Consider the following 25319-nt stretch of genomic DNA (forward strand, 5'->3'; position numbering starts at 1 on the left):
AGTTTAATCGGTTTCAGCCCCATAAATTTAATTCGTAAACAAAATAATATCAACACAAGATTACATAACATAACGAAAAAAACACTCCAGCCTAACTGCGTCTAAATGATACTATGCATAAAATAGTAAAATAGCAACATTTCACACTAATAAATGATTTCATTTTGCTGCAAGATAAAGATAAATGCACTGAGTAAGATGAAACACTTTTTGTGGCAAGCTATCTCGGGATGTGTTACGAAAGCAAAGAGACTCACTTATAGATACCTGGATACCGATAGGAGTTGTCCTAGATGTGTTGGTCCAGTGGGGTCAATTAATCATCTTATTTTTGAATGTCCTTCAGCCCTGCATGTTTGGGCTTTATCGAACTATCCGTTTCTTCGGGGTTACTCCCCGAGTACACCAATATACCAAAACACAAACTTTCTGTTTTGGAAGAGAAAAGAGGTGGCTCCATCGAAACTACAATTCGATACTTTTTCATAGGTCTATTGGTACATTTGGAAGGCGAGGAATGACAAACTCTTTAATGAAAAAGTCATATCCCTGATTGACACTCTCCAATACGTGTCTCTCAAAGCCGAATGTTGGAGGAAGGCTAATGAAAAGGAGGAAGCTAACGAAGATCATAGCGATCCTCCTACTATGGAGGACTCGCCAGTGCCCCCTTGGATACCTCGAATCACTACATGTCAAATTGATGCGTCATGGATCAATAATGGCAATGTTAGTGGCTTCGGGTGGAGTCTTAAGGATCAAACGGGTTTTGAGTACTTTGGACTGCGAAGATGCAGTAGGAGCCTCTCAGCTCTGCATGCTGAGATGGAAGGTTTATTTTGGGCAACCTTATGTATGAGAGACATAAGGATAACCTCGGTACGGTTCAAGATAGACTGCTCGGACCTAGTGGACATGACTATTAACCCGATGGAATGGTCTACATTCTTGACAGAGATTGAGATGCACCAAAGATTACAGGAGGACTTCGAGGATGTGAGCTTGTCTCATATGTTAAATTAATTTAACGAAAAAGTTGAAATAAAATTGAAATTATTGAGAGGATGATTGTTTGTAGTTTTTAAAATGGTTTTTGGTTTTTGATTCTCAATAACTACTTTATTACCCAATCAAGATTTTGAAGAAATTGATTCCCTAAAAAGTAGGGAAACTAATTTTTGAAATAACTGTTCAATTGTAATCAAAAACCAAAATCTAGATTTTTTTTTCAGATTTAAAAATTTTAGTAGCAGTTTCTTCGTCTTATTTCAGGGCTATATGTTTACTACATTTACGTTCACACTGAAAGCATCTATTTACCATTAAAATCTATACACTTTATAAAAAATAAAAATTCAATATACAAAAAAGTAACAAAGATATTTTTATTTGATTGTTTGGTCTCATACTACATTTATGAATTAATATAGGAAAATAAATAAAATGGTAATTACTATAGAAATAATATTTAGTAAGAATCATATAACATATGTAATATGAAAAATACTTTGTTTAACATATTTAATATGAAAATATTATAAGTGATTTTAAGTTATTTAAAAAGAAATTAACTTATAAGTGAAGTTCTTAAAAATAATAAATAACTTTAAAATTAAATAAACTACTAATCAAACTTTAGATTTCATAATATACAAAAAAAAGTTAAAAAAAAAAATGAAAAACCAAAAACCAAAAACCAGAATTTAGAATCACCATTCAAGTTTTTTGAAAAATTAAAATCTACAGCAAAATCAAAAACCAAAATCTAAAAACCAAAAACTAAAATCTAAAAATCAAAATCTAAAAACCAAAAACTAAAATCCAAAAATCATGCAAACAATCATCACCTGATTTTTGGGTCAAAGTCTTAAGATAAATTGTTAGAAAACCAAACTCAAACCAGTTTAATTGGTTTCAGTTTCATAACTTTAATTTGTAAACAAAATTATATCAACACAAAGTTAAATAACAAAAACAAAACAAACACTCTAGCCTTAAAGGATACCAGCATTTCACACTAATAATGAGTGCATTAGAGAATAACAATGAGTTGTACGATTTAATTATTGTTATTTATACACAAATAAAATAAATGATTGAAAGGCACATGCAGCCCACATGATGACTCCAAATAGATCTTAAACTTGTAAAATCAGATCGCTGGAGATTTGAGATTTTTCTGCTCTACCCGCATTATGAGCAAAGTCCATTCACATTTGTTAGGTCCACACAACACACCGCTTTATTTCATTAATACACATGCAAGACTTTACACCATGGTCCTTTCTGTCATTTCATATTGTTTTGTTTTTAATTGAAAAAACGAAACCGGGAAAATGAAAGAAAAAGACGAGAGAGAGAGAGGAAGAGGAAGAGGAAGAGGGTAACCACCACTCTGCCCCATTACCAATAATTTTGCTACAAAAAAAAATTTGAAGACTTTGTGGAGAAGCAATCAGACCCAGTGAAGACGAAACCTTAGTCGATCTGGTGTTTCTGTTTAGTCTCTCCCACTTGCAATGCCGGAGATCTAACTGCCCCCAAACATTTCTCACCAACAACAACAACAACAACAACAATGGCGTCCAGAACCAAGTGGGGGAACTTTCCTTCTCTTTTTATTTTTAATTTTCATTACAGAACCAAACTAGTTTTAACTTGGGAAAGGCAATTGGATCTGAGATGCTGTCTTCTGTTTCCTTTGTCGGAAATGTAGTTGTTGTGTCTGTTAGATTCTCTTATGTGGGTCACTTACTCTCTCTGGACATCTTTGTTTTTTTTCTTCTGAAATCATTTACTGATATGTTCTTTCACTTTGTCAGATCATTCCATGTACTTAGGAAAAATGTGTGTTTGGATTCATTTTAAGATGCTTTTTAATTTGATTATTGATAAACTAGATCTCTAAATTTGAGATGGATCATTAATCATAGCAATACAAACCATCAAGTTGGAAACTTGTTTTAACTTACTTAAGTTATGGATTTAGATCCATAGAGATGTTTGTTTCAGTTTTGCTCATTGATGTGATTGTGACATTGTACTTAATACCTTTCTATTATTGTAGAACCGGTTTAATGGAGACTCCTCGTAGTAAACCATCTCCTCCGCCACCAAGGCTGACTAAATCATCAGTGACTAAATCCGATGGAAGTTCACCATCTTCTGTGCACAGCACCCGTCTCTCACTAGACCGTTCCCCACAATCTGTTAACTCCAAGCCTTCTCCTGATCGTCGTACTGCAAGAGTCCCTACTCCACCTGAGGCAAGTCAAAACAAACTCCATCCGTTTGACATTATAAAGACTAGTGTTATAGAGACTGATCATAATTTTTTTTAGTGGCGTTTCAGAAGTCGCAGTCACGGTTAGGGAAAGGATCTGAGCTACAAGCCCAACTGAAACAGATTCAGGAGGATTTGAGAAAAGCTAACGAGCAAATAGCAGTGCTCAAGAAAGACAAAGCTAAAGCTCTCGATGATCTCAAAGGCTTTGAGAAGCTAAACAAAGAAGCCAATGAGAAACTCAAAGAAGCACTGGCAGAAGCTCAGGGGAGTTCCGAGATTGAAGCGGTTCATCACGAGAAGGATCTCTCTTGGAAGAAAGAGGTTGAATCTATAAGAAGCCAGCATGCTTTAGACATCTCAGCTCTTCTCTCCACCACTGAAGAGCTTCACAGGGTTCAACAAGAGTTGGCTATGACTGCTGACGCTAAAAACAAGGCGTTGAGTCATGCTGAGGAAGCGACCAAGATTGCTGAGATGCAGGCCGAGAAGGTGGAGGTTCTTTCTTCTGAGTTAAGCCAGTTAAAGGCATTGGTTGGTGCAGAGGAACAGAAGAAAGCTACTGAAGGTGATGAGGTTGTGTCTAAACTGAAATCCGAGATTGAGATGTTGAAAGGGGATCTTGAGAATGTTGGCATCTTACAGAATAAGCTGAAGGATCAAGAAGAGTGCATTGAGCAGCTCCACGTTGACCTCGAAGCTGCTAAAATCGTTGAATCATGTGCTAATAGCTTAGCAGCTGAGTTGAAGAATGAACTTGAAAAACAAGTTGAAGAGTCAAATAAGTTGAAGACGTCTGCTTCAGAGTCTTTAGATTCAGCTATGAAGCAGCTGGGAGAAAACAGTCATGCGCTTCATGAGGCAGAGTTGGACAATGCTGCGTTGAAAGAAAAGATTGAGTCCATGGTAACAACAATTGCAAGTCAGGAAGAAGATCTTCAGGAATCTCAACGCCAGGTTTGCACTTTGAAAGAAGAAACTTCTAAGCTTGAAAAACTCGTTGAGTCAGTGAAAGCTGACCTTGCAACCGCCCAAGAAGAAGCTTTGGAGAATGAAAAGACTACAACATCACATATTCAGAACTTACTGAATGAAAAGACGGAGCTTGCGACAGAGCTGGAGAGCTGTAGGAAGGAAGAAGAGGAAACCAAGAAAGCTATGGAAAGCTTAACTTCGGAGTTGCAGGAAGTATCTGTGGAAGCAAGGGAAGCTAAGGAGAGGCTCTTGACATGTCAAGCAGAGGTTGAACATTGCGGAACACAGATTGAGAGTTTGAAGTTGGCTGCGAAAAAGACTAATGAGAAGTCTGAAAGAATGCTTGAAGATGCAAGAGACGAAATTGAAAGCCTGAAGAATAGTTTAGGAAAGAGTCAAGATGAGATTGTTAGTTCGAAGACTGAGTGGGCGCAGCGAGAACTCCATTTGATGGCTTGTGTGAAGAAATCGGAAGATGAAACGTTCTCTGTGCAGGGAGAGCTTAGCAAGGTGGAAGATTTGCTTAATCTCAAGGAAAATGAGGTGAAGGCAGCAAAAGAAGAAGAAGCCAATACGAAAAGGAAACTTGAGGAACTTGAGGAGGAGCTTAAGGATATGCAGGAAAGAGTTGGTGAAGCTAAAGCTGAAAGTTTGAAAGTTAAAGAAAGTTTGTTGGAGAAAGAAAACGAACTAGAGAATGCTGCGGCAGACAACAAAAAGCTCGGAGATGAATTGTCAAAGATAAATGAAAGCTTGGTGGATAAAGAGACAATACTGCAGAGCATTATTCAAGAAGCGGAGGAGCTCAGAGGGAGGGAACTTGATTATCTCAAGAAGATTGAGGAGTTGTCAGCTGCAAATTTAAGTTTGCTTGATAAAGAAACCAAACTGTTGAGCAGTGTCCAAGAAGCTGAGGAGCTCAGAGGGAGGGAGCTTGAGTATCTCAAGAAGATTGAAGAGTTGTCAGCAGAGAATGTGAGCTTGGCTGACAGAGAAACCAAACTGTTGAGCATTGTTGAAGAAGCTGATGAGCTCAAAGGGAGGGAGCTTGATTACCTCAAGAAGATTGAAGAGTTGTCAGCAGCGAATGTGAGCTTGGTTGACAAAGAAACCAAACTGTTGAGCATTGTTCAAGAAGCTGAGGAGCTCAGAGGTAGGGAGCTTGATTATCTCAAGAAGATTGAAGAGTTGTCAGCAACTTTGTCAGCAGCGAATGCAAGTTTGGTTGACAAAGAAACCAAACTGTTAAGCATTGTTCAAGAAGCTGATGAGCTTAAAAGGACAGAGATTGCTTGTCTGAAGAAGATTGAAGAGTTGTCAGCAGCGAATGAGAGTTTGGTTGACAAAGAAACCAAACTATTGAGCATTGCTCAAGAAGCTGAGGAGCTTAAAAGAACAGAGATTGCTCATCTGAAGAAGATTGAAGAGTTGTCAGCATTGAATGAGAGTTTGACTAACAAAGAAACCAAACTGCAGAGCACCATTCAAGAAATCGAGGTGCTCAAAGAAAAGGAGTCTGTATACATCAGGAAGATTGAGGAGTTGTCATTGCCAAATGAGATATTAGCTGAGAAAGAAGCCAAACTACAGTCAGCTGTTAAGGAGAATGAAGAGTTAAGAGAAAGGGAGTCTTCTTACCATAAGAAGCTTGAAGAGTTGTCAAAAGTATCTGACAACGTTGCTGCCAGAGAAATCAAACTCCACATTTCCACTCAAGAAAACGAAGAGCTTAGAGAAAGAGAGGCTGCATACCTCAAGAAGATCGAAGAGTTAGCTAAGCTGCAAGAGTCTCTTCTTGACAGAGAAACTGAGCTTGAAGGTAAGGTCCTTGAGATTGAGGACCTTAAAGCCAAGGACTCTCTATCCCAAAAGAAGATTGAAGAGTTATCAAATCTAAACAAAACCTTGCTCGTGAAAGAGAGCGAGTTACACAACGTCGTTTGCGAAAACGAGGAGCTCAAATCCAAAGAGGCTTCATCGCTTAAGACAATAGAGGAGTTGTCTGATCTTAAACAAAGCTTGGTTGGTAAAGAAAACGAGCTCAAGACTGCAGTAGTCGAGAACGAAGAGCTCAAGGCCAATGCTGCATCACTGGTTCAGAAGATTGAAGAGTTGACAACCCTTAAACAGAGTTTACTTGATAAAGAGAACGAGCTGCAGGGCGTTTTCCATGAGAACGAGGAGCTCAAGGCCAAAGAGGAAGCATCTTTGAAGAAGATCGATGAGTTGCTGCATCTCGAGCAGAGTTGGCTTGAGAAGGAAAACGAATTTCAAAGACTTCATCAAGAAAATGAAGAGCTTAGAGTGCAGGAAGCTTCAAAGGCAAAGAAGATAGAGGAGTTGTCAATCCTGCTTGACAAAGAAGCCGAGTTGCAGGCTGTGATTCATGATAACGCTGAGCTGAAGACCAGGGAGGCTTCTGCGGTTAAGAAGATAGAAGAGTTATCGGAGTTGCTAGAAAAAGAAGAGAAACCAGATGAAAACGGCAAGCACAGTACAGGAGAACAAAAGGTACAAGAAACTCCAGTGGAAGCCATTGATAACCATCTGAACGGTGACACACCAGTCCATTTGTTAGCTCACAAAGATGAAGGAGAGAAAGATAAAGACTCAATTGAAGGGGAAGGCTACCATATAGAAAAGAGAGAAGCGTCTTCAGAGAGAGAGTCAGAGCACGAGTTTGCTGAAGAGGAAGAGGAATCAAAAGCAGAAGGCAGTGAGAACTTTGATCAGTTAAGCAATGGCTTGTCTTCAGCTGAACATATAGAATATTCTGGGAGTCTGCACTCAAAGGAACTAGAGCAGAAGAAGAAGAAACCTTTGCTCCGGAAGTTTGGAAATCTACTGAAGAAGAAGAGTACAAGCAGCAGCAGCAGCAGCCATAAATAGAGGGAAGATGAGACTATTATCATTTCTATTGCAACTGAACATTATTTCTTGGTTGATTTGTCTTTAAATCTTTGAAGAGTATATCTCCAGATTCAATTTAAGGTGCTTGATCTCTGGTTTATTTCTCTAAATTTCATTAAATCTTTGAAGAGTATACTAGGGGCAAGAAGAAAACATATTTGAACAGTGATGCCCTGTAAGTGCTTTCACACATGATCTGGTGAGAACATTTTTAGCTATGCAAGTTTTGTTATCTGTTGAGATTCATTGTGTTTGTGGCTGGACCGGACATAGAAGCATGGTGAAGGCTTGGAGTATAAAGCTATCCTCCGGATATATGGGGACCAAAACCTTCTCGTATGTTTATTTCTGTCGTATTGTCAATACACATGTACTGTGTTGTGCCCGCCTCGGGTAAATTCAATGAGAGTTCGATCTTCTTCTTTTTTTTGGTCAACGAGAGTTTGATTATGATGTTCTTATTATGTAATGGATCACACTAACAAATTGAATATATCTCCAACTCGTGAATACTTGGCTAAACACAGAGATTAAGAAATGTAAAACGTATTTTTTAACTGCTAGATATAAGGATTAAACCAGTTATACTCTATATGACTGGTGTGAGTATACCCCAACACAGGTACAGTTTCTCACCAGCTACAACTTTTCTTTCTCCTTGCATCTCCATGGTTTCTACATAAGTTGATATACGTCATACCATTCTCATCCTGATGACTGGTTTTGGCCTTCAACAGTTCCATCATCACCCACAGCTACATCCTCTTCACTTCCTTCACTATTCTCTCCACTCTTCCGCTTGCTAGCATCTCCACTCTCCTCGTTTGCTACATCTACTGCTCGTTTCAACCCATCTTTGGATGTGTCAGCCGCATGGCTCATCGTCACATTCGGCGCCTTGCCATCTGTAGTTGTCCCCATTCCCTCTCCCTTTGACTTCTCTCCTAAGTCATTTCCCTGCAAAAGTTTTGGAAGAGCCAAGTGATATCACCATATGAATACTTCATTAATCTTCTTATACGCATAAATCTCTTAGAAGCAAAAAGAACCTTACGTTGGATGAGAAGTATCTAAGGCTAGTGATTGTAATGAGTCCTCTATTAGCAAAAGATGGAGCACTCCTGTGTAGAGAAGTAGCTCTGTGTATGTTTATGGTTACTCTTTTTGCTAAAAACATAGCCGCCACTGAGATCAAAATATGATTCTTTCTCTCCCTCTCTAATATATATATGAGCCTGATGATGGCGTTAGTGTTAGTGTCGAGAGAGAAACAGGTGGCTCATCACTACACTTCTCACGTGTCCTCAAGCAAAGACTAGTTCTTGTCCGAACTATGATCAGCGTGTCAGTTTGTTAAGAAAAGTGATTACTCTCCAAAGGTGTAACAAGAAAGCTTGAGTTGATGTAGTAATCTCATCTTTTGGTATTTGCCAGCACAGTAAAAAGACAAAAGAAATATATCAAAAATCGAGAAGAACACTATCTCACAGCTATAAGATGTAACAAAAAGAGTTTTCTTACTTCAAAGTTAAAAGCCTCAACAACAGAACAGAAAACAACAAGGAAAGTGAAATGTAAAAAAGTATTTTAAAAGGGAAGAGTCTCTACTCAGTATGTAAATGAGACATAAGTTTTAAAGAGTCTCATCCTCAAAAGAAAGCTTTAAAAAGATCCCAAACTACAGCAACTCAGCTTCCCTTGATCTTAGAGAACGTAGTAGTAACCCAAGACAAGAAGCATTAGTACCACAACAGCAGCAGCAGCTGGAGCAGCCCAAACCATGTAGTTGGTCTGCTTCTTACGCTTGAGCATTGGTCTCGGGAGTGTTTCTGGTCCCCCTCTATTGCGGATCCTGTTCCTTATTGGTTTCTCCTTCAACACTTTCTTTTCCTTCTTTGGTTTCTCCTCCACTGGAGCTTCAATCTCCTCCTTCTCAGCCTCTTTCTTCACTCCATCCAAACCAGCACCCATTAACTGCAATTAAGAAGGCATTCACATATGAAACTAAACAAAGAAGCCAAGAGTACACTCTCCAAAACCATGACTTCTCTTCTCTTATTACCTTAACTTGACCTTGGATATCATCTTTATGACCCATAGCTTCTTTGTTCTTAGATCTCATAGCCTCATTAGCAATGACTTTGTCTCTAGTCCCTTCAAGCAGCCTGATCTCTTTAAGAAGCTGCTTCTCCTCGGTCAACGGAATGCTTTCATGTTGAATCCTGTACTCGTAGCTGTATATCTACAACCCACCAACCAAATGAGAACTAAAACCACTATGGAAAGAAGATCACTTCAAGTGAGAACAAGTATTAGATTCTTACCATACTGTTGAGCTCTTAGCTTCCCCAGTGCTTGCTGTAAGTTCACAAGGTTTTTACGTTAATTTTGCATTTTGATTCAAGTTTGGGTATAATTTTGTATTTAAAATCAAGTTTTGAGTCATATTTGGCAAATCCTCCTATAATGAGTTTCTTATAATACAGTTGATTATGATTATATTATAGATAAAAATAGAATTTAATTTTTAATTTTTATTTTATAAACGATAAGTGAATATATTAATGTATAATAGTATTTCAAAATTAATTACGAAATTAGTGAAAATATTTACATATAATTTTTTGAAAATTAAGATCTTGTTAAAATCTTTTCAAACAGATTTGTTAGATTTTTTAAATATATATAGATATATACATTTATAATAAAAATAAAAATATATCAAAAAATATTATGATTAAAGTAGTTCAAAGATTCTATGTGTTATTAATTTTAATAAAGCACATTTAATAAAATTTCTAAAGGATGGTCCATATTAAAAAATTACACATGAAAGAAGTCATGACTTCTAATTTAATAGAATAAATATATTAAATTAAAATATCAACCCCCGGAATAAGACGTCCGACTAGTCGTCGAATCAATAAGCAGTGAATCTTACAAATAGATTAGGATTATCACTATTACACATGGAGAGAAAAACATAAACAGAGCGAGATGGAAAAAAACTAAGGTTCAGGGACCCGTTACCAGTTCCCATCATCACCAAAAGTCCGCAGCCAACGACGCCGACCAAACCGAAATTTCACCGATCACTGCAAATATACTTTATTTCAAATCCACGCTGACACACAGCTGTTCGATCTACACAACACTATCTTTCTCTTACCGACTATCAAGAAATAGAAATCGAAACAGACCAACTAGTTAAGGGGAACCACCATCCAACAAGTCTGACTCTCTTGCCAGACTCTACTTTATTTTATATATTTCCAACACACCATAACAACAGCTACAATTCGATTACAAGGAAAAAAGAAATCTCATCTAAGATTAGGCGATAAACGTAAACGAACAAAACTTTAACGAAACAATTTGACGTGTGATCTAAGTTCCAAATTAGTATATGATATATGACTTTTAATTCCATTTGTTACTCACTTCACTGTGTGCTCTCATAATTGATTTTTTAAAATAAGTGAGCGAGAACGTGCATTTAGTAGAAAATTTAAATTAATTTAACGAAAAAGTTGAAATAAAACTGAAATTATTGATTTTTGGGTCAAAGTTATACTAAGATAAATTGTTAGAAAATCAAACTCAAACTAGTTTAATTGGTTTCAGTCCCATAACTTTAATTCGCAAACAAAATAATATCAACACAAGATTACATAACATAACAAAAAAGCACTCCAGCCTAACTGCGTCTAAATGATACTATGCATAAAATACCAACATTTCACACTAATAAATGATTTCATTTTGCTGACAAAAATAAAATGATTTCATTTGAGAATCATAAGAGTTGTACGATTGAATTATTGTTATTTATATATACAAATAAAATAAATGATTGAAAGGCACATGCAGCCCACATGATGACTCCAAATCAACACAATAATAACACAAGGTTCTCTCCATAGATTGACACATCAGATTTTTAGATAATTATAATAGTAACATGTTAATAAATGAAAAAAATTAGAAAAACCAATCAAAATATTTTAAATTTACATATCATATTACACGTCATTTTCAATAATTTGTTGTTTCGTCTACTGCGTCTGAATTTAACTCTCCAACAATTTCTGTTCTTGAAGTCATTTGTGACTCAGCAGCCATGAATATGACTTATCGAGTTCTATCTTTACTACTTGGTCATTAGTGGTCTTATCATCAACTACGAGAAGGAAAACACATCCAAGTTTCGTAAGCTTGATTTTTGAATCAAAGTTGAGAAGTTACTTAAGGTTGGGTGTTGTTGTTCAGTTGTTTATCTACTGATTCTCGAGATTTCATGGATTATTGTTCTAGCTTGGTTCTACACAGTTGGCATAAAGAAAAAATAATGAATTGTTTTTGCAGTCAACAAATGTATTTTCTAGCTTGGTTCTACACATATGGCATAAACAAAAAAGGAGTTATTTTTGCAGTTAACAGGTGTATCACGGCACATTGCTGGTAGAACTTTTCCTAGACAGAGAATGTATCACGTCACATATTGTTTTTAAGGAAAAAAAATTGGTCGTAATAACATTAGTTATAGTTAGATACATGATACATCACACATGTTCTTCTTTTCTCCCCTTTTTGTGTCTTAGTCAAGCTTTAAACCGATTAAACAATGTAAAATGCATATGCTGGGATTATTGTGTCTTGGTTTAAAATTAAAAGTTGAGAGGGGATAATATATTCAAACTTACTTTGCATTCAATGTCAGTCCAAGATAAATAAATTACTTAATGGTTTAAATGAAACTATCAACAATTTTTCAAACTATGGTTACCTTACAAAGGTATAAGGGCAACCACAACCGTGTACCCCATAAAAATCTTAAAAAAAAAGTGTTTTCTATTTTTTTTAATTTTTTTTTTCAGGATTTAGAAAAAAAAAACTAATCAATTGCGAACTGTCACGTATTAGTGAGACCCGCGAATAGTTAACAGACTCCACGAAACTCTTACGGAAGAAATTTAACAGCTTAAACCTGCACAAAAATTTAAAAAGCGTGGACTTCATATGTTTTTATAATAATTTTTTTTAAGGATTCCAGCTACGTACCGCCGTTGCATGTGCTCTAAGGATTAGAAAAGAGAGGTGGCAGACCTAAAGCAAGAGGGAGGGGGGGAGGTGTGGCATTTGTTATTTTTCCACTAATAACAAGTTTTTTTTTTAGAACACAAGTTTTGAGTTTATATAAATACATATAAATTCAGCATTTAGTTTTGACAAAATGGTGTAACCCCCAGCCAAATATAATAATGGATCCGAAGGAACAAATATTTCCCTTTGGTTTTACAAAACTTGGAAAATGGTAGTAAACAAAAAAAAATTGATGTTACAAAAAAATAAGGGTCAATTAGCCAAATAGCCAAAATTTGAAGTGAAATTAAGAGAATGGCATTGATTTTGACGTAATTGGGTAACTAACATTTAAGGCCCATTTGATCCGGTAATACCCTTAGTTGGTGCAAGTAACCGGTGAAAGATAGAAAGTTAGATGACGTAAACAAATTGAGGTATGGCTAATATTTAAATCACATCTGAGTGAATATAAGGAATCACGTCACATATTTATGACCACATACATATGTTTCAGTGTTCTATTCCACATCACCGAAATAAAACAGATTTCTAACCTCACTCACATACTCTAATACTAAACATTATCCCAAATCTAACCCATATATACTAAACATTATCCAAATCCCACCCCAACCCCTTAATACTAAACCCTAAACCTTAATCAATAAACCCTAAACTCAAATACATAACTCTAAACCCAAATATAAATTCTAAACCCAAATATAAATTCTAAACCCAAATAGAATGAAACAAAATAAATAATATGGTATATATTGGTAAAATTATGAAATGTCTATAATTTCGTAGAAGAAGTTGATGTTGATCCCAACTATACCTCCTCATCTTCTAAATACTAAACCCTAAACTATATTCACTAATCCCTAAACTCATATATAAACCATAAACCCAAATAGAATGTAACAAAATAAATAGCATGGTATATATTGGTGAAATTATGAAATATCTATGATTTCATGGAAAAGGTTAATGTGACCCAACTGTACCCAACTATACCTTAAACTTTAATTCCTAAACCCTAAATATAAACCCTACACGGAAATATAAACCCTAATCCAATGTCAACCCCAATCTTTCATAAACTAAACCCGAATGGAACAAAATGATGAAATATCTATGATTTCATGGAAGAAGTTAATGCTGATCCCCCAACCATATCCCCTCACCTTCTAAATACTAAACCCTAAATTATATTCACTAAATCCTAAACCAAAATATAAACCCTAAACCCAAATATAAATCCTAAACCCAAATATCAAAGTCTAAAAAATTACATATATTATGTAAAATTAAATTATATTATGTAATATTAAACTACACAATCTAGATCATAGCACGATATTTACTTGTTCAAAAACTATATTTCTTAACAAAATAAAACACTCTTTAGTAATCATCAAATGGAATGGAACATGATAAAATAGAAGAGTAGCAGAATATATCGCATTTCATAACAGGAATAGAACAAACATAACACATATTGTTTTACATTTCTATTCCATATGCGAATAGAATAGAACAAACATAACACATATTGTTTTACATTTCTATTCTATATGCGAATAGAATAGAACAAAATAAACAGACACTGTTTATCTTCTCCGATCAACTTCATCCACGGCGAAAAAATGTAATTGTATCTCGCAACATCAGTGGAGATAATACATATAACCGTATCAGAGAGACAGATTTTGTTGTTGATACAGTAAATAGAAGAGAAGAACATACGGTGGTGACGGAAGATGGTGCCGTTTGCATAGATGGAGGTGATCGCCACTACACAGGTCTTTTCGGCAAGGATCAACACAAATTGGAATGTGAATGCGAATCAGCAAGGGATTGTAATCAGAGAAGCGGTGGAGAGAATCTGGAATGAAACTATTCAAAGGGGTGTGAAACTGGAAGATACACGACATATTTTTGCAAAATAGTAATTTTTAATTTTATTTTTTTCTAGCAGGTTTCTCCGGTTTCAAGCAGAGGTAATACATGAATATTATATAAAAGACATGTGAAACAGTAAAAAGTTAGAGTAATTGGCTACTCAATCAATTATGCTTTTTTGTAGCGTCATCTCACCTAATTTTCCAAAAAATAAGTAGCGAGCAAAAGAGTAGAATAAATATAAAACATACATCAATACTATAATAAGTCGGGAGTATATCAGTTCTTTATAATAAATATAAAACATAATATAATATATATGAGATAAATTTAAAAGTAAAGTGGTATTTTCAATTTGAAACATGAAAGAGAAATATACATAAAAGCTAAGACCATATGCAAAATAATTAAAAATGTATTTTGATGTCATGTAAGCATATAAACTATATATTTAAGCTTTGATGTTATCCCTTTTAAATAGTTATTTTAATATTTAATACCAGATTGATTATATTTATATCTTATTTAAATGTATATTTTATCTATTTTTCTTTTATCAAAGATATAATATATATTTTTAAGCAATTGAACCGGGTTATTTTCTAGTAGATCTTAAACTTGTAAAATCAGATCGCTGGAGATATGAGATTTTTCTGCTTTACCCACATTATGAGCAAAGTCCATTCACATTTGTTAGGTCCACACAGCACACCGCTTTATTTCATTAATACACATGCAAGACTTTACACCATGGTCCTTTCTGTCATTTCATATTGTTTTGTTTTTAATTGAAAAAACGAAACCGGGAAAATGAAAGAAAAAGACGAGAGAGAGAGAGGAAGAGGAAGAGGAAGAGGGTAACCACCACTCTGCCCCATTACCAATAATTTTGCTACAAAAAAAAAATTTGAAGACTTTGTGGAGAAGCAATCAGACCCAGTGAAGACGAAACCTTAGTCGATCTGGTGTTTCTGTTTAGTCTCTCCCACTTGCAATGCCGGAGATCTAACTGCCCCCAAACATTTCTCACCAACAACAACAACAACAACAACAATGGCGTCCAGAACCAAGTGGGGGAACTTTCCTTCTCTTTTTATTTTTAATTTTCATTACAGAACCAAACTAGTTTTAACTTGGGAAAGGCAATTGGATCTGAGATGCTGTCTTCTGTTTCCTTTGTCGGAAATGTAGTTGTTGTGTCTGTTAGATTCTCTTATGTGGGTCACTTACTCTCTCTGGACATCTTTGTTTTTTTTCTTCTGAAATCATTTACTGATATGTTCTTTCACTTTGTCAGATCATTCCATGTACTTAGGAAAAATGTGTGTTTGGATTCATTTTAAGATGCTTTTTAATTTGATTATTGATAAACTAGATCTCTAAATTTGAGATGGATCATTAATCATAGCAATACAAACCATCAAGTTGGAAACTTGTTTTAACTTACTTAAGTTATGGATTTAGATCCATAGAGATGTTTGTTTCAGTTTTGCTCATTGATGTGATTGTGACATTGTACTTAATACCTTTCTATTATTGTAGAACCGGTTTAATGGAGACTCCTCGTAGTAAACCATCTCCTCCGCCACCAAGGCTGACTAAATCATCAGTGACTAAATCCGATGGAAGTTCACCATCTTCTGTGCACAGCACCCGTCTCTCACTAGACCGTTCCCCACAATCTGTTAACTCCAAGCCTTCTCCTGATCGTCGTACTGCAAGAGTCCCTACTCCACCTGAGGCAAGTCAAAACAAACTCCATCCGTTTGACATTATAAAGACTAGTGTTATAGAGACTGATCATAATTTTTTTTAGTGGCGTTTCAGAAGTCGCAGTCACGGTTAGGGAAAGGATCTGAGCTACAAGCCCAACTGAAACAGATTCAGGAGGATTTGAGAAAAGCTAACGAGCAAATAGCAGTGCTCAAGAAAGACAAAGCTAAAGCTCTCGATGATCTCAAAGGCTTTGAGAAGCTAAACAAAGAAGCCAATGAGAAACTCAAAGAAGCACTGGCAGAAGCTCAGGGGAGTTCCGAGATTGAAGCGGTTCATCACGAGAAGGATCTCTCTTGGAAGAAAGAGGTTGAATCTATAAGAAGCCAGCATGCTTTAGACATCTCAGCTCTTCTCTCCACCACTGAAGAGCTCCACAGGGTTCAACAAGAGTTGGCTATGACTGCTGACGCTAAAAACAAGGCGCTGAGTCACGCAGAGGAAGCGACCAAGATCGCTGAGATGCAGGCGGAGAAGGTGGAGGTTCTTTCTGCTGAGTTAAGTCAGCTAAAGGCATTGGTTAGTTCTGAGGAAAAGAAGAAGGCTACTGAAGGAGATGAGGTTGTGTCTAAACTGAGATCCGAAATTGAGATGCTGAGAGGGGAGCTTGAGAATGTTAGCGTCTTAGAGAATAAGGTGAAGGATCAAGAAGAGTGCATTGAGCAGCTCCACGTTGACCTCGAAGCTGCTAAAATCGTTGAATCATGTGCTAATAGCTTAGCAGCTGAGTTGAAGAATGAACTTGAAAAACAAGTTGAAGAGTCAAATAAGTTGAAGACGTCTGCTTCAGAGTCTTTAGATTCAGCTATGAAGAAGCTGGGAGAAAACAGTCATGCGCTTCATGAGGCAGAGTTGGACAATGCTGCGTTGAAAGAAAAGATTGAGTCCATGGTGATGACAATTGCAAGGCAGGAAGAAGATCTTCAGGAATCTCAACGCCAGGTTTGCACTTTGAAAGAAGAAACTTCTAAGCTTGAAAAACTCGTTGAGTCAGTGAAAGCTGACCTTGCAACCGCCCAAGAAGAAGCTTTGGACAATGAAAAGACTACAACATCACATATTCAGAACTTACTGAATGAAAAGACGGAGCTTGCGACAGAGCTGGAGAGCTGTAGGAAGGAAGAAGAGGAAACCAAGAAAGCTATGGAAGGCTTAACTCTGGAGTTGCAGGAAGTATCTGTGGAAGCAAGGGAAGCTAAGGAGAGGCTCTTGACATGTCAAGCAGAGCTTGAACATTGTGGAACTCAGATTGAGAGTTTGAAGTTGGCCGCGAAAGAGACAAATGAGAAGTCTGAAAGAATGCTTGAAGATGCAAGAAACGAAATCGATAGCCTGAAGAATAGTTTAGGAAAGAGTCAAGATGAGAGTGCCAGTTCGAAGACTGAGTGGGAACAGAGAGAACTTCATTTGATGGCTTGTGTGAAGAAATCGGAAGATGAAACGTTCTCTCTGCAGGGAGAGCTTAGCAAGGTGGAGGATTTGCTTAATCTCAAGGAAAATGAGGTGAAGGCAGCAAAAGAAGAAGAAGCCAATGCGAAAAGGAAACTTGAGGAACTTGAGGAGGAGCTTAAGGATATGCAGGAAAGAGTTGGAGAAGTGAAAGCTGAGAGTGTGAAAGTTAAAGAAAGTTTGTTGGAGAAAGAAAACGAACTAGAGAATGCTGCTGCAGACAACAAAAAGCTCGGAGATGAGTTGTCAAAGATAAATGAAAGCTTGGTGGATAAAGAGACAATACTGCAGAGCATTATTCAAGAAGCGGAGGAGCTCAGAGGGAGGGAACTTGATTATCTCAAGAAGATTGAGGAGTTGTCAGCTGCAAATTTAAGTTTGCTTGACAAAGAAACCAAACTGTTGAGCAGTGTCCAAGAAGCTGAGGAGCTCAGAGGGAGGGAGCTTGAGTATCTCAAGAAGATTGAAGAGTTGTCAGCAGAGAATGTGAGCTTGACTGACAAAGAAACCAAACTGTTGAGCATTGTTGAAGAAGCTGATGAGCTCAAAGGGAGGGAGCTTGATTACCTCAAGAAGATTGAAGAGTTGTCAGCAGCGAATGTAAGCTTGGTTGACAAAGAAACCAAACTGTTGAGCATTGTTCAAGAAGCTGAGGAGCTCAGAGGTAGGGAGCTTGATTATCTCAAGAAGATTGAAGAGTTGTCAGCAACTTTGTCAGCAGCGAATGCGAGTTTGGTTGACAAAGAAACCAAACTGTTAAGCATTGTTCAAGAAGCTGATGAGCTTAAAAGGACAGAGATTGCTTGTCTGAAGAAGATTGAAGAGTTGTCAGCAGTGAATGAGAGTTTGGTTGACAAAGAAACCAAACTATTGAGCATTGCTCAAGAAGCTGAGGAGCTCAAAAGAACAGAGATTGCTCATCTGAAGAAGATTGAAGAGTTGTCAGCATTGAATGAGAGTTTGACTAACAAAGAAACGAAACTGCAGAGCACCATTCAAGAAATCGAGGTGCTCAAAGAAAAGGAGTCTGTATACATCAAGAAGATTGAGGAGTTGTCATTGCCAAATGAGATATTAGCTGAGAAAGAAGCCAAACTACAGTCAGCTGTTAAGGAGAATGAAGAGTTAAGAGAAAGGGAGTCTTCTTACCATAAGAAGCTTGAAGAGTTGTCAAAAGTATCTGACAACGTTGCTGCCACAGAAATCAAACTCCACATTTCCACTCAAGAAAACGAAGAGCTTAGAGAAAGGGAAGCTGCATATCTCAAGAAAATCGAAGAGTTATCAAAGCTGCAAGAGAATCTTCTTGACAAAGATAAAGACTCCATGGAAGCGGAAGGCTACCATATAGAAAAGAGAGAAGCTTCTTCAGAGAGAGAGTCGGATCACGAGTTTGCTGAAGAGGAAGAGGAATCGAAAGCAGAAGGCAGTGACAACTTTGATCAGTTAAGCAATGGCTTGTCTTCAGCTGAACATATAGAATATTCCGGGAGTCTGCACTCAAAGGAACGAGAGCAGAAGAAGAAGAAACCTTTGCTCCGGAAGTTTGGAAATCTACTGAAGAAGAAGAGTACCAGCAGCAGCAGCAGCAGCCATAAATAGAGGGAAGATGAGACTATTATCATTTCTACTGCAAATGAACATTATTTCTTGGTTGATTTGTCTTTAAATCTTTGAAGAGTATAGCTTCAGATTCAATTTAAGGTGCTTGATCTCTGGTTTATTTCTCTAAATTTCATTAAATGTTTGAAGAGTATACTAGGGGCAAGAAGAAAACATATTTGAACAGTGATTCTCTGTAATCTGGTGAGAACATTTTTAGCTATGCAAGTTTTGTTATCTGTTGAGATTCATTGTGTTTGTGGCTGGACCGGACATAGAAGCATGGTGAAGGCTTGAAGCATCAAGCTATCCTCCGGATAAATGGGGACCAAAACCTTCTCACACGTTTATTTCTGTCGTATTGTCAAGACACATGTACTATGTTGTGCTCGCCTCGGGTAAATTCAATGAGAGTTCGATCTTCTTTTTTTTTTTTGGTCTACGAGAGTTCGACTATGATGTTCTTATTATGTAATGGATCTAACTCGCGAGTACTTGGCTAAACACATAGATTAAGAAATGTAAAACTATTTGAACTGCTAGATATAAAGATTAAACAAGTTATACTCTATATGACTGGTGAGAGAATATACCCCAGCACAGGTACAGTTTGTCACTAACTACAACTTTGCTTTCTTCATGGTTTCTACATAAGTTTGATATACGTCATAAAATTTATCTATGTGGTAACTATTCTCATCCTGATGAATGGTTTTGGCCTTCAACAGTTCCATCATCACCCACAGATACATCCTCTTCACTTCCTTCATCATTCTATCCACTCTTCCGCTTGCTAGCATCTCCACTCTCCTCGTTTGCTACATCTACTGCTCGTTTCAGCCCATCTTTGGATGTGTCAGCCGCATGATTCATCGTCACATTCGGCGCCTTACCGTCTGTAGTTGTCCCCATTCCCTGTTGCTTTGACTCCTCTCCTCCATCCTTTCCCTGTAAATGTTTTGGAAGAGCCAAGTGATATCACAATATGAAAACTTTCATGATTCTTTATTTATCTTCTTATACGCATCAATTTATCTTAGAAGCATTGGATGAGAAATATCTAGGGCTAGTGATGGTAATGATTCCTCTATTAGCAGAAGAGGGAGCAGTCCTGTGTATGTTTATGGTTACTCTCTTTGCTAAATACTTAGCCGCCATTGAGATCAAAATATTAGTCCCTCTCCCTCTCTATTATATATATGAGCCTGAGAATGGAGTTAGTGTCGAGAGAGGAACAGGTGGCTCATCACTCCACTTCTCACGTGTCCTCAAGCAAAGACTAGTTCTTGTCCAAACTATGACCCGTGTGTCAGTTTGTAAAAAAAAGTGATTACTCTCCAAAGGTGGAATAAGAAGAAAGCTTTAGTTGATCTTATACTAATCTCATCTTTTGGTATTTGCAAGCACAGTAAGAAGACAAAAGAAATATATCAAAAATCGAGAAGAACACTATCTCACAGCTATAAGATCTAACAAAAAGAGTTTGCTTACTTCAAAGTTAAAAGCCTCAACAACAGAAGAGAAAACAACAAGGAAAGTGAAATGTAAAAAAGTATTTTAAAAGGGAAGAGTCTCTACTCAGTATATAAATGAGACATAAGTTTAAAGAGTCTCATCCTCAAAAGAAAGCTTTAAAAAGATCCCAAACTACAGCAACTCAGCTTCCCTTGATCTTAGAGAACGTAGTAGTAACCCAAGACAAGAAGCATTAGTACCACAACAGCAGCAGCAGCTGGAGCAGCCCAAACCATGTAGTTAGTCTGCTTCTTACGCTTGAGCATTGGTCTCGGGAGTGTTTCTGGTCCTCCTCTATTGCGGATCCTGTTCCTTATTGGTTTCTCCTTCAAGACTTTCTTTTCCTTCTTTGGTTTCTCCTCCACTGGAACTTCAATCTCCTCCTTCTCAGCCTCAGAAGCTTCTGGAACTTCCTCAGAGATGGCCTCGTATGCGTTGCTGCCTCCTGTCTTCTTCTTGGCCGTCTTCTCTCGCTCCTGCAACACACAGAAAAGAAGATTATTATAATGGAAAAGAGAGAAGGCAAAGAGCATTCATTGATATGATACCTTTTGTTCTTTCTTCTCAGCTTCCTTTTTAGCTCTTATGGCAGCTTTAGCAGCAGCTTTCTCTGCCAGCTTTTTTTTCCTTTCCATTGCTAGCTTGGCTTTAGCAATCTCCTCTTGCTTTCTCATCTCTTTCACCGTAGCTTCATCTACCTCTTCCTCTTCTTTCTGCGGCTTTCCAAGACCATATACTTCTTCTTCTTCTTCATCATCATCATCAACAACAACAACGTTCTTCTTTCCTTTCTCTGCATCTTTAGCTTTCTCAGCCTTCTGAGCAACAGGAGCAGCAGCGTCTGGTTTAGGTGCAGAAACTTCCTCCTCCTTCGGCTGCTGCTGTTTTGCCTTATTAGCTTTAGGGACAACCTCTATTACAGAAGGCGCTGCCTTGGCTTGTGGTGCCTCTCGAGCAACAAGAGGCTTCTCTTCAGGGTTCCTCATCCTTCCATCTCGGCTCATCTGCCTAGCATCAAGTGACCCCAAGAGTCTCTTCTCGTAATCCTCTCTGAAGTTCTTCTTACTGCACCAGAGAGAGACAAACTTCTCAACCTCTGCATTGGAGAGCGCCTCAAGCTCATCTACGTTCCTTTGCGCAGCCAACTCTCTAGCTTTGTTCAACACGTTACGGCCTTGGTAAAAACCTGAGTTCTGTATATAAACAAACAAAAGAGTCGCAAACCATTCTCCATCACAAGAACATGCTCTTGAGTATTATGTGTGTGTTTGTACCGTCTCAGCGCTTTGCTTCTTAAGCTCACGAATGTTTGAGTAAGCTTTGTCCCTCTTCTCAGTCACAGTCTTGAGCTCATTCTCCAGCACCTGAATCTCATCTTTAGTTGCTTTCACCTTCTCACTCAGCTCATTGATCCTTGCGGAAATCGCTTGCCTCTCTTTCTTCACTCCATCCAAACCAGCACCCATTAACTGCAATTAAAAAGGCATTTAAACAAAGAAGCCAAGAGTACACTCTCCAAAACCATGACTTCTCTTCTCTTATTACCTTAACTTGACCTTGGATATCATCTTTATGACCCATAGCTTCTTTGATCTTAGCTCTCATAGCCTCATTAGCAATGACTTTGTCTCTTGTCCCTTCAAGCAGCCTGATCTCTTTAAGAAGCTGCTTCTCCTCGGTCAACGGAATGCTTTCATGTTGAATCCTGTACTCGTAGCTGTATATCTACAACCCACCAACCAAATGAGAACTAAAACCACTATAGAAAGAAGATCACTTCAAGTGAGAACAAGTATTAGATTCTTACCATACTGTTGAGCTCTTCCTGAGAAGAACAGATAACAGGCCCACGGGAACTCCCACCGTCATTCCCCCTTAGCTTCCCCAGTGCTTGCTGCAAAGGTTCCATCTCTTTTCTTTTCTCATCAAACTTGTTGTTGAACCCTTGACGCTCTGACTTCAACGGGTCCAACATGTCAAATAACTTGGATCTCTCCGCCTAAATGCATCATTAGAAAAAAAAAAGGTCAACGCTACAACAACATTTTCTTCTAAGTAGGCAAAAGAAGCTTACCTTCTTAGCTCTCAACTCTTCAATAACTACACTCCGAGCCTTGTTCAGCTTCTCAAGCTCCTTATCAGCAACCTCAAGCTTAGCTTTGATCTTGGGGTCGTCGAAATGACGGTACTTAACAAAGTAGAAAGAGCGGATCTGCTTAGCCGCAGGCCACTCTTCTGCTGCATCTTTTGGTACATCAGAGGAGATCTTGCTGCTGCTACTACTCTCTTCAGCTTTCTTTGGCGGCTCACCTTTGCCTTGCTCCACCTTCCCGTTGGTTTCGGGTTTGGTTTCGAAAGGAGCTGGAGCAACCTCAAATCCGCCGAAGTTTACAACCTCAACACCCATCTTCTACAAAAAAAACAGAGGATCCTGATGCAGAGAGGAAAAAACAGAGGATTCTGAGTTAAATATAACGGATCCAATGCAAAAGGATTCAACTTTAAGGATCTAATTCACAAAAGTAATCAGCTTGTTAATGGTTAAAGACCAGATCATACGAACAGCAGATTCAATATACATACAAAACAGAGCAAATGTTTTAAGGCAGAGTCGAATCGATTGAAACAGAGAGAAAGATCAAACCTTTATAGATGAGAGAGGTGATCAAATGATTCAGAAAGAGAAGGAGAAGGAGAAGAAGAATATTATAAGCAGCAAACAATCGAAAGCGGATAAGTGTTCATCACACGAAGATTCAATTAGAGAGAGAGAGAAGGTGTTACCGTGAAAGGGGAGAGAGAGATGGAGATCTGAAGAGAGAAAAGGGTTGATGTAACTTTTTCCTGCCAAAGGATTTTGTATGCTAAAAAGAAACCTTTGGGGTCGGATCTCAATTCTAATTATATCTCCAAGATTTTTATTTTATTATCATAACCCCCCATGAATTGCCTCTCTCTCTCTCTCCATTAAAGTCAGATATATTTTTTTACCAAAATGGTAAATATTTACTCTCTATATCTACTGAAATTTGACAGCCCTTGATTGGGTCATTCCTAGTTTTCTACTTGTTTGTTCATATTTGTCTATTATACTTTTTCAGTAAAGATTAGATATCAAGGTTTTTTTAAAAAAGCTTATCTCAATCTCTTGAGTTTGATTATTCCTTCAGAATATTGTTTAGTAAAACATGAAATTTAATTGAAAAGATTATAAAATATGTGAAAATAATACTTTAAGGTAAATGAACTAGTGTGATGACATCACAAAAAGAAAAAGCAAAGAGAAGAAAAAAAGATACAAGTGGGAAGAGGTTGAGAAGAAAGAAACAGTTGTTAGGGTGCGTTGAGAACGTGGTGAGTCTTCTGTCTGTTTATTCACAACAAGTCATGCGGATTAGATTCTTTGCATTGTACACGACCAGTTCAAGTTCAGACGTAAGCTGAAATACCTTAAGTACCCCCTCTCTCTTTCTCTCTCTCTCTCTCTTCAGCACAAACGCGTGGTGTGACCGTGTGAACATGAAGACTTTTAAAAAGAAAGAAGCAAACTCAAGTCTACATCACACCGGTTTAGTCTAATTAATTTCACCTACACTTAGCTTAAACGGTTTCATACCTTTGGTACAATCCAGAACCCTTATTAAAAATATGTTAATTCATCTTTTTTAAGGAATTTTATGTTCATTCATCTTGATTATCTTGAAAGCCATACCTCGTTGATATTAGGCGTTGTCCCATTCACCAGTGATGGTCAGCTGAGTGACTTCATGACGAGATGGCATGCACGTCATCATGAAGCTTCCATATCTTCACATCCTCATCCTCCTCTTATGTCACCGGGTCAATCATAAGAATTTTTTTTTTTTGATGAAATGTGAAATGTATGATCAGAAGTGAAAGAATAAGCATTTACAAATGAATAAAACCTAAGAAAAGCTATACATAGAAATCAACTATGTCTAGACTGTGTGCTCAAAACACTTCGAACCAGAGTTGCATAAGACCAGCGAACTTGTGATCCGGCTTGTAAGAGTTTTGCCTATGCAACACTTGCCTATGCAACACTTCCAAAATCCCATGAATCATTTCTCAGTCAGTGTTTTTCAGAATAAATAAAAATAAAAAATAAAAATAAAGACTCGAGAGATAACGTTTATATGTCTGAAGCTTGACCACTTGGCACTCATTATTTATTTCAGTGTATATGTTACTCTATTCACCCAATGCTGATGAACTTAAGAGATATGCTGAGGAATTGGTGCAACTGTTGCAACATGGACATACCACTGAAACAGCTTTAGACTAACAAAATTCATAACATATTATCTAAATTTTTTAAAATGTTTAGCATAATACTCTAATATAAAGTGATTGGTTTGTTACTTTGTAGCAGTATCTCAATCTTCTCATATAATTCTAAGCTGACTAGTGGCATATCCACAAACACATTATTGAACCAATTCACAGTGAATTTATAATGTAAAAAAGTTACAACAACAGAAAAACATTAAAAACAATGTCATAAAAGATCAATTTAGCAGAGTAGTGAACATCATAACTCGAAGTAAACTAAAGTCATTAGTTTTTTTTCAAAAGCATTATTATTCAACCAACTTTGATAATAGTTTCATTATGACCAACTATTTATTTCGTAAACTCTTCAAAAGTAATTAGTTTACTGACCATCGTGACAACATACATGCTTGGCTTGCCACTTAATGGATTCGTTACTCATTGTTAAATCACACAACATGTAAGATACATAATATGACTAAGCCGTATCTTCAGGTGCCACTTTTTGAAGAAAAAAAGAATGGATCAAGTG

General features: G+C 37.2%; 5 protein-coding genes and 1 pseudogene across 6 annotated transcripts; 2 read left to right on the forward strand and 4 right to left on the reverse strand.

Moving 5' to 3' along the window:
* The first annotated feature begins 2283 nt into the window (after window positions 1–2283).
* Window positions 2284–7268, forward strand: LOC106413657 (putative WEB family protein At1g65010, chloroplastic). The gene is made up of 3 exons (XM_013854388.3): window positions 2284–2595; window positions 3068–3266; window positions 3353–7268. The coding sequence occupies exons 1-3, from the start codon at window positions 2579–2581 to the stop codon at window positions 7145–7147; spliced, it is 4011 nt and encodes a 1336-aa protein (XP_013709842.2). The 5' UTR covers window positions 2284–2578; the 3' UTR covers window positions 7148–7268.
* Window positions 7269–7613: 345 nt separating this feature from the next.
* Window positions 7614–8585, reverse strand: BNAA08G14030D. Its single transcript, XM_048737501.1, has 3 exons — window positions 8555–8585; window positions 8223–8446; window positions 7614–8125 (listed from the first exon to the last, which is right to left on the reverse strand). Exons 1-3 carry the CDS (start codon window positions 8583–8585, stop codon window positions 7874–7876), a joined length of 507 nt encoding a protein of 168 aa, XP_048593458.1. The 3' UTR covers window positions 7614–7873.
* An 81-nt stretch (window positions 8586–8666) lies between these two features.
* Window positions 8667–9752, reverse strand: LOC106413671 (proton pump-interactor 1-like). Its single transcript, XM_013854410.3, has 3 exons — window positions 9493–9752; window positions 9231–9410; window positions 8667–9142 (listed from the first exon to the last, which is right to left on the reverse strand). Exons 1-3 carry the CDS (start codon window positions 9493–9495, stop codon window positions 8873–8875), a joined length of 453 nt encoding a protein of 150 aa, XP_013709864.2. The 5' UTR covers window positions 9496–9752; the 3' UTR covers window positions 8667–8872.
* A 5187-nt stretch (window positions 9753–14939) lies between these two features.
* LOC106361229 (WEB family protein At4g27595, chloroplastic-like) lies at window positions 14940–19100 on the forward strand. Its single transcript, XM_048737736.1, has 3 exons — window positions 14940–15225; window positions 15698–15896; window positions 15983–19100. The coding sequence occupies exons 1-3, from the start codon at window positions 15209–15211 to the stop codon at window positions 18977–18979; spliced, it is 3213 nt and encodes a 1070-aa protein (XP_048593693.1). The 5' UTR covers window positions 14940–15208; the 3' UTR covers window positions 18980–19100.
* Window positions 19101–19192: 92 nt separating this feature from the next.
* Window positions 19193–20167, reverse strand: LOC106413673 (annotated as a pseudogene).
* A 240-nt stretch (window positions 20168–20407) lies between these two features.
* Window positions 20408–23383, reverse strand: LOC106413659 (proton pump-interactor 1-like). Of its 2 annotated transcripts, none has more exons than XM_013854391.3 (7): window positions 23279–23383; window positions 22569–22925; window positions 22302–22493; window positions 22040–22219; window positions 21769–21963; window positions 21043–21687; window positions 20408–20970 (listed from the first exon to the last, which is right to left on the reverse strand). In XM_013854391.3, the coding sequence occupies exons 2-7, from the start codon at window positions 22899–22901 to the stop codon at window positions 20653–20655; spliced, it is 1863 nt and encodes a 620-aa protein (XP_013709845.2). In that variant the 5' UTR covers window positions 22902–22925; window positions 23279–23383; the 3' UTR covers window positions 20408–20652. The 2 variants fall into 2 exon arrangements, with proteins under 2 accessions (XP_013709845.2, XP_022545761.2); XM_022690040.2 differs by having other exon boundaries at window positions 23139–23355.
* Between the last annotated feature and the right edge of the window lie 1936 nt (window positions 23384–25319).

The sequence above is a fragment of the Brassica napus genome, chromosome A8 (genome assembly GCF_020379485.1).
Source record: "Brassica napus cultivar Da-Ae chromosome A8, Da-Ae, whole genome shotgun sequence".
In the NCBI taxonomy this organism is placed as follows: Eukaryota; Viridiplantae; Streptophyta; class Magnoliopsida; order Brassicales; family Brassicaceae; genus Brassica; species Brassica napus.